A 12,468-nucleotide genomic window follows, 5' to 3' on the forward strand; every position below is an offset into this window, starting at 1 on the left:
CGTTCAACTGAAAGAGAAAGCGATGTTCGGGTTTGGTCAAGGGAACGATTAGGTATCCAATGTTCTTAGGGTGGTTTGTGGGCACATATACATTAGGAATAGTGTAACTGAACTCGGAAAGGAGAAGTTGTATATGCATTTCATTGTTGATGTTGCCCCTGCATTACGCACGCGGTCTCTAAGTGACGAACCTGCAATACGACACCATGATACAGATGATTATTGCCCACCCAGATAAGCATCGAGGTAGCGGTAGGTAAGGCCATGCGAATCTGAGGATTTCGGCCAGGCGGACGAGTCTTGATGTCAACTCTGATCTGGTGTCGTACTCAAGATATCTACAGCGGCTCACTCTACCGCCACTCTGAAACCCAAGCTCTCATGTCAGGGTCATCGAGGTAGGGACTGCTTTGGTTACGACGACTGTGTTTCTACTTGGAGGTGGGTATAGGCACAGGGGTCATCAATGGTATATGCCATTAGTTGTCTTATGTCCATGTAGTGGGTTTTAGTTTTCGTGCCATTGACTCCTTGTTTCTCAGGGTTGTGAGAAGAGACATTGTGTATTTGTTGTTAAATAGGATATACAAGTGAATGTGTTACAGCTATTCATGAAGAGAAGGAGTTCGATTTGTTTGTGGCCAGGAGGGTTTTCTACTACTGTCTTGCTCATGGTAGCTAATTAATCCATCTATCAAAAACAACCCAACTTCGCACACCCAAGGTTAGATGCCAAAACAAATCAATTTCTAAGTCTCTCATCCCTCCCCCTTCATTCATAAGCTGGTCAGAAACCAGCTGCTGTCTCAGCTGAACGTGTGATGCCCAGCCGTCGGCCATAGATAGCAGCCCGATCCCAGATGGCCAAAGGTCTTATTGGATCAGTGCTGTTCACAGGTAACATGCTGTACGGAGGCGGTCTACCTACACGTCTCATTTGAGTGTAGAATAGCATGCTGATATAGGAATTAAACCCCAGATTGACAAACGCATATTTGGTCGGGACTCAATTTCAAGATGTAACCAGAACCCCCCTCTTATACATACAAAGACTGCGCTTATGAATAGGGGACACATGATAAGGGTTGTTTGGCACTTGAAAATGACGGTGGCCGGCAAGTCAGTTCACCCACGGCGCCTTTGAGTTGGTTGCACGAGGACATGTACGGACATGGTTGTCAATGTACTGGAGGATGCCCCTTCGTTTATACCTGTATTGAACAAGCAAGTATTTAACAACTTCGATCTCAATATTTATAGCGCTTACAGGCACGTAGGGTACAGCAGCACCTTACAGTGCCACGGGCTAGGACTTAATAGCAGTATTGCAGTTTTACTATCTATATTTGACTGTATATATGTTACTTCTTTTCGGTCGTACTCAAGCCAAAGTACGGCGACATGGCCGACACATCCCATTATCTATATCCACGTCATGCCACGGGAGCTGAACACTACGAGATAGGCCCACATTGTACAGTATGATTCACGGATGCATGAAACGCATGGTTGACTTCCGTGAAGCGCCAGGTACAGGAACCGGGCAGAGCCTCTCATCTCGGCTAGATCAAAGTGTGATTCGGTCACCTGCAGGATGGGTAGTCCAAGCTACAAAGTGATCAACACTTGCAAAAGATATTCCCGAGTTCATATCTCCGCAGTCGGTACGCCTGTTTGCCCGGAGGAGAGCTAAGCAATGAGAAGAAGGGTATTTGCGTAGTAAGAAGTACCACCCCAGCAGCACTCATTTCCATGACGGAAGTTTTGTCACATAATTGTAGATGCTGTCGCTATCAAAGCTGGTCGAGTCCAACTGAACCAATCACATAGGCAGGACGTGCTCCGATTTGCAGGGAGCACCCTTCAAGTCTATGACGGTGTGCCTGACCTGACTGCAAGGCATGGCATTGCCTCGCCGAAAAGGCAGTGCGTCCGTGTACCAGTTATCGGGACAGAACTGCCGAGGGACGGAGAAGCTCACGATCCCTGAGCGAAGACCCCCCTACATAGGGGAGCAAGCAGACATTGGGGGATCGGCGTGGCGTATAGTCTTTGGGTAAGCGATTACCAAATTCCTGGCACCATTGGGACTGGGCCTGGCAAGCAACGCAGGTTCACGCACGGCCAACGAATCGGACGCCGCGTTGCTGCAGGGGGACGAGGAACGCACGCAGCCGGCATGCCGAATTGGTGGTCAGCATCAAGGCTAGGCATGCAGGCAAGGGCAGGCGAGTTGGGTCACGTTATGGCATATTCGACCGGGGTTTCTCTCTTTTCGGGAGTCGTGAGTTCTGTCATCTGTGACAGGCTCGAAAGATGTTTGCTACGTGAGTACGTTGAGTAATGTGCGGGTGATTGTTTGTTTCGGATAGTTCTTTTTCCCCCTGGTTCGCATTATCGGGGCAGTGCCAAGGAAATTGAATTCCCCGGTTGGGATTTTTCCTCTTTCGTTTCCCGCTTGCCGCGAGCGTGAGATGATGGGTCGCTGCACCTGCATACATAAGCAGGCAGGGCAGAGAGGCAGGTCATTCACCCCCTTGACCGGGGGGAGGGGGGTACCGGCGACGATACGGGTCCAGCCAGGCTTGCAAGCCCCCCATGTTCGTGCATGCAACAAATGCATATTTCCTTTTTGGGAGAGTACTTGGCCGATCGAGAGCGGGTGGTGATTGGAGGGGGCACCTGAGGGACGAAACACATGGGACGAAAGGCAGCGAGACTGATATATGACAAAGCTGAGAGGCTTCTGACAAGATCAATGCCTCGCTCAACAACTGCTTCGAGTCCATGCATGCCTGCCTGCAGTGACAATTTCCTTCAAATCCATTCAGAGGCCACCTTGCTTAATACCATGACACACAATCCGTCCAGGCTCTGCCATCCTTTGATTGGGACCTTGAACAAGTCGAAGTCGGACTCCTTTGGGGACGTTCCTCATACGATCACCAAGTATGAACCGGTAGTCTGTAGTGTGGATTCTGACTGGGCTGAAAAGTAGGAGCTGAAAGTCCGTAGGATGAAGTATACCTCCTAAATTCTTGTTGGCCCTGCCGTGCGAGTGAGTGAGGACTTGGAGAAAGGAGACAGCCCATTGATCCTGGACCGGAGCACTAAGCAGCTGGTTCTGTTTCGTCTCTCATCTCCGTCTAGTCCGTGTATAGCCAGCCTATCCCAGGACATTGGTCAGTTTTGTTTGGATTCCGCAGAGCTTCATCTCGCCCAGGGACACATGCACGGAGCAAGCGAAAATCCCAGATGGCAAACGGCATTTGTCGGTGTCAGTGTTTCCTCGAGATGATGGTGGATCCCTATACCTTGGACCTGGGCCTCGGAGAATTGAATTGTCAGTCTCTCAATTTGGAGGTGGAACCGACCCGACATTGGGGGACAAGGTTGACCGTTGGGCCCAATCCCGAGCAGAGCGACCGGCCCACGAGGGTCACGTTTACGGTAGCATTACACGTGTAGAGTGGTTGATTACAAAACCACGGCGGATGGGGGGTAGCATGGCGTCGCATCATGTAGGACAAGAGGGAGAAGAGGAAACAGACTACCAAAAGATAGTCGGGAATACTTGCTGCGCCATAGGGTACTTTTCCGCATGGAAGCCAATAGTTGTCAAGCCATATAGGATTGCAGGCACCACAAAGTTAAGCAAAGAACAAAGGCTTTGCGCCTCAGGTCGTTCGAGAAGGACGAGGACAGCCAACGTGCGGTACGAGGCAAGCGAACAAGGTAACATTCTGACATTCTAGCCCGAAGCTTATTGGTCCTGGCAGTTCCGATTTCGTATTCTCTGATAGATTAGGAAAAGAAAGCCCGAATAGATGATCTCATCCGGGCTGCTTGCGCACACTGACTCTTACGCATGGCATGCCAAGTAGGCATGGTGACCGAAGGATGACAAAGAAGCGTACCTAGGTACTACGTGTGATGGGTAAGTTTAAACCTCTTGGCAGGTAGTACGCTTGTTCTCACGCTTATGTAGGTCAGCAAGTGGGCTACAATCGATACTGTAGTAGAGATAGCTGCATACGAAAAAGCATATAACGTGCATAAAAACCAATATGCGGTACCTGCCAAGGTGTTAAAACTTTGGCCTGATACCAAGTAGATGAGATGATAGGCAATCCGATGCAACATAGGCGCGCACACACGACATCCAGTCACTAATTGCCACGAGAGCAAACAAACAATAGTAGTAATATTGCCTGCTGCTCAGCGAACTGGCTGAACATCAAGAAACACTGAAATATCTTAACCTACATTAGGTTGTGTAGGCGCAATGCCTTTACTCTCGTAGCCTATTTATGGTATCAAATGTTTACTTGCCGAGAGCCAAAACGCCCCTACCAACAACATATCATTTCCAGCGAAAGGCACTGCCGATCTGTCCAAGCTTGTTCTCCTCTGGCTTGTTCCTGAGGGTTGGTTGAGTCTTGAGCCTTTGATTCTATTGTTAGGGGCGTTGTCTGTGTCCGTGTAGGGATCGAGGTACCCATCCTCCCTCTCCCGGAGGCATGTAACTGTAACATGCGTGCCTCCAATGATTTGCCCATGCCTGTCAGTCATTTCCATCATTTCGATTGACCCCGGCCCGCCGACGACGAGCTGACATCCTGAAAAAGAATAAGCCCGTTCCAATCGACCCGGCAATGTGACCTCGCTCCAGCAACAGCAGCGCTACATATCGATGCGTAAATATATATAATGAATATATTCGAATATATTTGATTGCCCCATTTCATTTGTAGCAATAATTTCATGTAGCATGTACCTGCCTACACGTACTTAAAGCACCAAACAAAGAAGTCGCCCATCTCCACCCTTACCGGCATCCGCCAAGACCAAAATCATGGCCTAGCCAGCTACCCAGCGACCAAACGAAACGTCTTCACTCAGCAAGTGCGTGCAGCAACCCACACCTTCGGCGTGTTCAAACCCCCAATTCGTCGCCTCAATACAGTAGCAGCCCAGCAAAGGGCCCGGCCAGGCAACTTGGGCGAAAAAAAAAGAAGGGGCAGCCTTTCTCCCGCAAGCCGAAGCTCCTTTTGCCGTCATCCAATCGACACTACTGTCTCGCCCATTGGGACCACTGAGGGGATCCAGTCTTTCGAGAAGTCGAGTCGGAGCAGCCCGCGAAGGCTGGGCATCCAGCAGCATCTTGCTTGCAATGCGCCTGTCCCTGTCTGGTATCTGCATGGAAGAAAAGGAAAAAGTAGATACATAGATTGCAGCACTCCTCCTCCTGCAATCCCGTCCTGTACATACATCCCATTACCAATCGCTACATACTCTCTCGCCCAACAAACGAATAGGATCGAACGACTGGGCCTGTACTCAGGGTGGCCCCCCCGCGCGCGCACGACGACCACCTCCTCTATTAATCTCTTGCTCTGACCTAGCCCAACAACCAATCCGCTTCTCCGTTGAGACAGGCATACCCTTCGCTCTTCCACCGACCATCTTGCACGCTTGTCATACGTCCACTTTTGAGTACCGGCGCTGCCGTTTGATTATTCTCTCCATGCCGGAATGTCGGACTGGGATGGCCAATGATCAGTAGCAATATACTGTACAGCCCAAGATATTGATAATTGCATCGGATATACCCCCAGATGCTGATTTTTCTTCTGGAACACGTCTCGATCCCTTTTGTCCCTAGAAAGCGCCGCTCTACGGATCGAGGGAACCGGCCCCAGAAAAACGCAAGCAGACCATCATTGACCGACAGGACATCATCGCTGCACCCCCATTCCGCCGGCGCTCTAGAATGATAAACCCTCGATGGGACCGGCCTGTTTTAGAGAATACCGCACGCAAGAGATCTGGCTACGACTTATGACCCGGCGCCGACGCATGCAGCACTCGAAACGAACCGCATTGCCGATCTTACTTCCCCCAGAACAATATCGCCAATAGAAGCTGAACGACCATACATACACACATACACATACATACGATACACACTCCGTACATATTCCTACCGAAAACCTGTCTACATGCAATTGCGAGCACGACATAAACCTCCACCGTCTCCTGGCCCTTTGGTCGCATGCAAGTCTGCGAGCGCGCCCAATGCACACCATCCACCTCGATTGCTGGTGCAAACTTTCAGGCCGACAACGGGATTATTATGAGAAGCCTCCTTCCTCCGGGAATGGACGGACGAACACACAACGGCGGCGGCGCGGTTGTTGCCGACAACAGCAGCAGCAGTAGTAGCAGCAGTAACAACCAAGATGGTAGCAGACCGCCTTTCCCAGCAGCAGCATCGACGGCGGCGGCGGCGGCAGAGAGGTCGCAAGCTTCCCCCGACTCAGCGCGAGCCAGCAACGATACAGGGAGGGAACGAGAGCGGGAAAGGGAAAGGGAAGGGGACAGGGAAAGGGAAAGAAGTAACACTATGCACGGCTCCAGTTTCATACCCACTGTTCACTCGCAGAATACCATCCGAACGGTTACACCAGAGCCCGCAGAGAAGAATGGCCATGCTGTGAACCTGGACACTGCGGCAGTCCAGGCATCACAGGGTTCCCGGGGTTACGGCACCACATCCCCCCAAACTTCTCCCAGATCTATACCTGGCGGAGAGAACAGGCGCCAGGGAATCGTATTCAATGATGCCTTTGGCGAATCCTACGACGACTCGGAAGCGAGCCCTCCCACGCAGTCAAAATCCGCGGTCCGGCCCCGCACGCATACCATGGATGGGTCGCTCGCGGTACGCCAGCAGGCGAACGCCCCCTCACCCGACAACCGACACCGCGTGGGTTCGTTTTCCTCATCGTCAGGGTCCACGGCAATTGCTGAGCCTGAAGGTCGTCCAGCGCCGGCGTCCTTGGAGTCGGTAGGGTATCCATCCATCGCGCCAATACGATCGCCAGCAGACCTCAAAATTTCGATTTCCGGCAAAGACAAGAGATCGGTAAACAAGCGCCTGGTCAAGCGTGCTTCGTCACGCCCTACTTCGCCTCTTATCTCGCCGCCGCCCTCCGTGGACTCTCTGCCGCTTCCAATACCCACAGACGATGCAAATAAGGTTTTATTGTTAATGAAGACATTGTGCGGTCGGATGAAAGGCCAAGTGGAATATCAGAGCGAAGCCAGCGGTCCGTGGCACGCTGGCGTCTGTTATATAGATGAGGAGCGAGGTAGCCTGTTATTTGATCCAGGTCAGAATGGGCCCTTCCATCTTCCCATTGTCGGCGATCTCCGCGGCTGCCGAGTTCTTCCTGTCGATGCGCCTGATGGGACAGGCAAATGCCTTGAGCTGTCGAGCCAGAAAATGGGTGTCGAGTTGTTACTCAAACCTGTCGTGTCGGCCGAGGTGGATTTCTGGCTAGCCGCGCTGCTTTGCTGGCAGCAAGTGCGGCCAAGTGGCGTTCGCTTCCCGAATGGCCGGGGCACCAGCTCACCATCAGCTACTGCCGGGCGGCCAGAGATGAGACGCCGGGGCTCAGCTACACCCGGTTCCGCGACCTCGAAAGACGCCGCCATCATCAAGGTCGGAAAGGTCATGCTATGGGACAAGGGAGTCGCCACCTCGCCGCGATCGATTGTGAAGAGGCCGTCGACCCGAGACCTGCGAGGTTCTGCCACGGCTTGGAGGAGGGTGTCTTGCATACTTCAAGACAACGGCGAGTTCAAGTTGATGACAGAAAACGACGTTTCCGTCTTATCCATCATCGAGCTCTCACAGCTGTCTCGCTGCGCTGTGCAACAACTCGACAAATCCGTTCTTGACGAGGATTATTGCATAGCAATCTTCCCCATCTACTCCGCCACATCCAAACAACTCTCAATCTTCAGACCAGTATATATAGCACTGGACACGAGAGTACTGTTCGAGGTCTGGTTCGTTCTGCTTAGGGCATTTGCGGTGCCTGACCTGTATGGATTGGAGGCGGACACCCAAGGGGCTGTGGAGATAACCGATTTCGAGAACGAATTCGATGGGCAGATGTTTAGGCTGGAAAAGACGATCCAAGTGAGGGTTACCGAGGCCAAGCTGAAGAAACCAGTGACACCGCCAGAATTGACCGAGCGACAAGCACGGCAAGATCGGGACGCCCTTGTTGGCAATTATCTAGCAGAAGTCATCCTGGACGGTGAGGTTCGGGCGCGGACGACTACGCAGCCGGATACGAAGAACCCGTTCTGGAGAGAAGCTGTTCAGTTCACGGAGCTGTCGTCGGCGCTGCCATACCTGTCAGTGGTCCTTAAGCGCGTCGATGGTAATCTGGAGAGCTTCAGTCACCAGCTTCAGGCATCCTTGGGACTCCCAAAGACGGGCAATCTCACTGAGGTCATGTGCGGAGCTGTCGACATATCATTGGACAAGCTCGATCGCGCAAAGGACCACGAGCAGTGGTTGCCCATACATGACGAGAAGAACGAGTCGATCGGTACTATGTTTGTCAAAGTCAACCACGACGAGCTGGTGGTTCTGATGGCCAAAGACTACAAACCGTTGTCGGCTCTGCTCCACAAGTTCAGCGTCGGCTTGACAGGTCAGATTGCTGCGGCCATGCCCCAACAGTTGCGCCGACTGGCCGAGATCTTTCTCAACATCTTCCAGGTCTCCAATAGCTCTGTCGAATGGCTTCTGGCTTTGGTGGAAGAAGAAATCGACGGCGTCGGTGGCCAGAACAGCATGAAGAAGATGCGCTTCAGCCGCCGTATGAAATCAAACGAGTCGACAGGCTCCGCGAGCGACCGAGAAGCTCTCGTCCGGGATATGGGCAAGACGCTTGCTGGTGAAGCCAACCTCCTTTTCCGCGGCAACTCGCTTCTGACCCAGGCCTTGGAATTTCACATGCGCCGCCTTGGCAAGGAATATCTGGAAGATGTACTGAGCGACAAGATATTCGAGATCAACGAGATCAACCCCGACTGCGAAGTAGATCCTAGCCGGATACAACATGGCGATGACCTCGACCAGCATTGGGCGCAGCTGACGCAGATCACTACAGAGGTGTGGGAGTGTATTGCGGAATCGGCAAACAGGCTGCCTGCCGAGCTACGGCAAATCTTGAAGTACGTCCGGGCCGTGGCCGAGGATCGCTACGGGGACTTTCTGCGGACTGTCACCTATACCAGTGTATCGGGCTTTCTCTTTCTGCGCTTCATCTGCCCAGCCATTCTAAACCCCAAACTCTTTGGACTTCTCCGGGACAATCCGAGGCACCGAGCCCAGCGCACGCTGACCCTCGTGGCCAAGGGGTTGCAGGCTCTGGGTAATCTTTCCACGTTCGGGCGGAAAGAGGGCTGGATGGAGCCGATGAATAAGTTCCTGAACACCCAACGACAGCCATTCAAGGAGTTCATCGACGCGATCTGTTATATTCCCACCGAGCGTGCCGCCACGGCCTCGCTCCCCGCCACCTACATGGCCCCGGTCACTATCCTCGGGCGCTTGTCTCCGATTGCGAGAGAAGGGTTCCCGGCTCTGCCATACCTCATTGATCACCCCCGGAACTTCTCTGCGCTGGTCAAGCTATGGCTGGAGTCGCATCACCCCACCGACGCTGAGAGCAACATATTCGAAGGGGAACTGGCCGAGTTCCACGAGATCTGTGTCATGCTTCAGAAGCGATCCGACGAGTGCTTGAGCAAAATCGAGGCTCTCCGAGCTGCCGAGGAACAGTCCATCATGACGGACGATTTCGTCGAAAGCCTCGAGAAGTCCTCTTTCATCGAGTCGGCCAGCCTGTCTCAGATCCATTCGCCGGCCTGGGTAGACAACGATCCGTATCGGGCGCCGGGGTCGTCGGGCAGCGAGCAGGAATGTGAACGTGAGCGCTCTCTATTCCGGGAGCTCAAGTTTGGCAGCGGCCGACACGGACATGACAGTTCTTCGTCGCGTCAGGCGTCCGACAACTCCGAGGTGAGCCTTTCGCATCACCTGAGCGGGACGCTCCGACGGAACGGGAAGCTTCCCCGGAACCTGTTTGGGCTCATCGGCAGCAAGAAGTCCAAGGGCGAGATGGGGTCAACTTCGAGCCCGGGTACCATGCGGGAAAGGCACCGCGAAGACAAAGACAAGGGGTTCCTGCGAGGCATCTCGGAGGGCTGGCAGAAGGAAAGCGGCGGGGACCACTCGAGGCATTAGTTGTGTCTCGAGGTACCGGGCGGCTCCAGTCACTATGAGGCGTCGTCTGGTCGTAAAGTAGGCCGGGTGGGAGACAGGAATGTGCTCCAGAAACGGAGACGTCCACCACAGCCCATGCTGGCGGGCGGTGGGGGAGCTGGGAATACGACAACGGCCCGGCCGTCGGCAGGGTAGAAGCAGAGGAGGAGGAACAAGAAGAAGAACAAGAAAAACGAAGGGGAGTATTCTGGTATCATGGATATCTCTGACGATGATAAATCATGCAGCCATGTAGCACTGCTTCACACTATACACGGGCACCTTTTTTTGTGTACGAAGAAAGCGACGAAAGGAATGGAGTTGGTGATGTTATTATACTACTACTTACCGGATGGTTATGTGTATGTGAGCGTTAGAGCATCATACAAGTGTTGGAAATACAATACCCTTGCTATGTCTATACTATTTAACATCTTATGATTTTATCTTGAACTTTTGGTCTTTGACATACGGTATCCTTCCTAAATGTTCATCCAAAATGCACCTGCAGCTCGGGTTGCTGAGGTGGGTTTGGGGGCAGTGGGGGACCATTAGTGGCATCTAGGACACACCTGCAGCCTGCAGTGACCAAAACAGAACAGTTGGTAGCTGGCCGGGTTACCCCTCGCTTCCCTCTCCATTCCTGGATAGCTGGAAGGCGGGGTCCCCTAGAAGCTTCTATGCGGCTTCAGCAGCCTTCGCCGGAATTCGAATGCGCACGCAAAATGAGCGGCTGCTATTAAAAGTCGGGCCAGCCTGATCCATTGTTTGCTGGATTGTTGATCTGGAGATTTATTCTTTGCTTGGTTGTAGACTGCTTGACACGAACAATTGCAATTGGCCTGCATATCTTCGATCAGTCTTGGGATTTCCTTCTTCCTCCTTTAGATACCCCTCCGAAGTGACATTCTTTCTCTCTCTTCCCACCTCTTGGCTTGCTTGACTGCATCCAATCTTCTCTCAGCCGCCTCGACAACCCACCTCACGAAGCACACACTCTCTCACTACCGCACCTACCTAGACACTCACTCTTTGACACCATGGCCGAAGACAAGCCTACGCGCAGCAAGGTCTTCTTCGACATCACCATCGGCAAGAAGGCCGCCGGCCGCGTCACCTTCGAGCTCTACAACGATGTCGTGCCCAAGACGGCCGAGAACTTCCGCGCCCTCTGCACCGGCGAGAAGGGCCTGGGCAAGAGCGGCAAGCCCCTCCACTACAAGGGCAGCATGTTCCACCGCGTCATCAAGCAGTTCATGATTCAGGGCGGCGACTTCACCGAGGGCAACGGCACTGGCGGCGAGAGCATCTACGGCGAAAAGTTCGACGACGAGAACTTTGAGAAGAAGCACGACCGCCCCTTCCTGCTCAGCATGGCCAATGCTGGTCCTGGTAAGTGCACCTGGTCCTCCCTGTCCGGCTATCATGGGGCAAATCAGAAGTAGAGCTAACCTTGGGGGTGTGAAACATACAGGCACCAACGGCTCCCAGTTCTTCGTTACCACCGTCGCCACTCCCCACCTCGACAACAAGCATGTCGTCTTCGGCGAGGTCCGCAGTGGCAAGTCCATCATCCGCCAGGTCGAAAACCTGCGCACAGAGGGCGGCGACAAGCCCATCCAGGATGCCATCATCAGCGACTGTGGTGAGCTGACCGGCGCCGCCGCCGAGGCCGTCGGTGCGGACTCCAAGGCTGCTGATGCCCTGGGCGATGCTTACGAGGACTTCCCTGAGGACATGGACGAGAAGTTGGACGCCATTAAGATCCTCGAGATCGCTGCCAACTGCAAGGAGTACGGCAACAAGGCCTTCAAGGGCGGCGACTGCACCCTGGCCCTGGACAAGTACCAGAAGGGCCTGCGCTACCTGAACGAGGAGCCCGACCTGGACGACGCGCCCGCCGATACCAAGCCCAAGATGGACTCCCTGCGCTTCACCCTCAACAGCAACTCGGCCATGATGAACATCAAGCTGGAGGCCTGGTCCGATGCCGAGCACGCCGCCTCGGCCGCGCTTGCCGTCTCAGGCATCACCGACGCCGAGAAGGCCAAGGCGCTGTACCGCCGCGGTGTGGCCCTGATCAAGATGAAGGACGAGGAGTCGGCCATCCAGTCCCTCGAGGCGGCCAAGAAGCTCGTGCCCGGTGACGCTGCCATCAACAAGGAACTCGACGCAGTTAAGAAGGCGGCCGTGGACCGGTTGAAGAAGGAGAAGGCGGCTTACAAGAAGTTCTTCGCTTAAGCGGGAGAGCTCAATGGGGAAAGGGAGCGATACAAAACTAGGCGATGAACTACGGGGATTTGATCCTGGTCGATGGGCGGCGCAGTAGACATGTC

At 53.6% G+C, this 12,468-nt stretch overlaps 2 protein-coding genes across 2 annotated transcripts; both read left to right on the forward strand.

Annotated features, from left to right (window-relative positions):
* Window positions 1–6,136: 6,136 nt before the first annotated feature.
* On the forward strand, window positions 6,137–10,114 carry PG985_002402 (uncharacterized protein; the record flags this gene model as incomplete). The annotated part of the gene is made up of 1 exon (XM_066822171.1): window positions 6,137–10,114. One exon carries the CDS (start codon window positions 6,137–6,139, stop codon window positions 10,112–10,114), a length of 3,978 nt encoding a protein of 1,325 aa, XP_066689603.1.
* Window positions 10,115–11,172: 1,058 nt separating this feature from the next.
* PG985_002403 (Peptidyl-prolyl cis-trans isomerase D) lies at window positions 11,173–12,373 on the forward strand (the record flags this gene model as incomplete). The annotated part of the gene is made up of 2 exons (XM_066822172.1): window positions 11,173–11,524; window positions 11,607–12,373. The coding sequence occupies 2 exons, from the start codon at window positions 11,173–11,175 to the stop codon at window positions 12,371–12,373; spliced, it is 1,119 nt and encodes a 372-aa protein (XP_066689604.1).
* Between the last annotated feature and the right edge of the window lie 95 nt (window positions 12,374–12,468).

Source organism: Apiospora marii (genome assembly GCF_038362585.1).
Source record: "Apiospora marii strain CBS 49790 chromosome Unknown utg000002l_segment0_segment0, whole genome shotgun sequence".
Classification (NCBI taxonomy): domain Eukaryota; kingdom Fungi; phylum Ascomycota; class Sordariomycetes; order Amphisphaeriales; family Apiosporaceae; genus Apiospora; species Apiospora marii.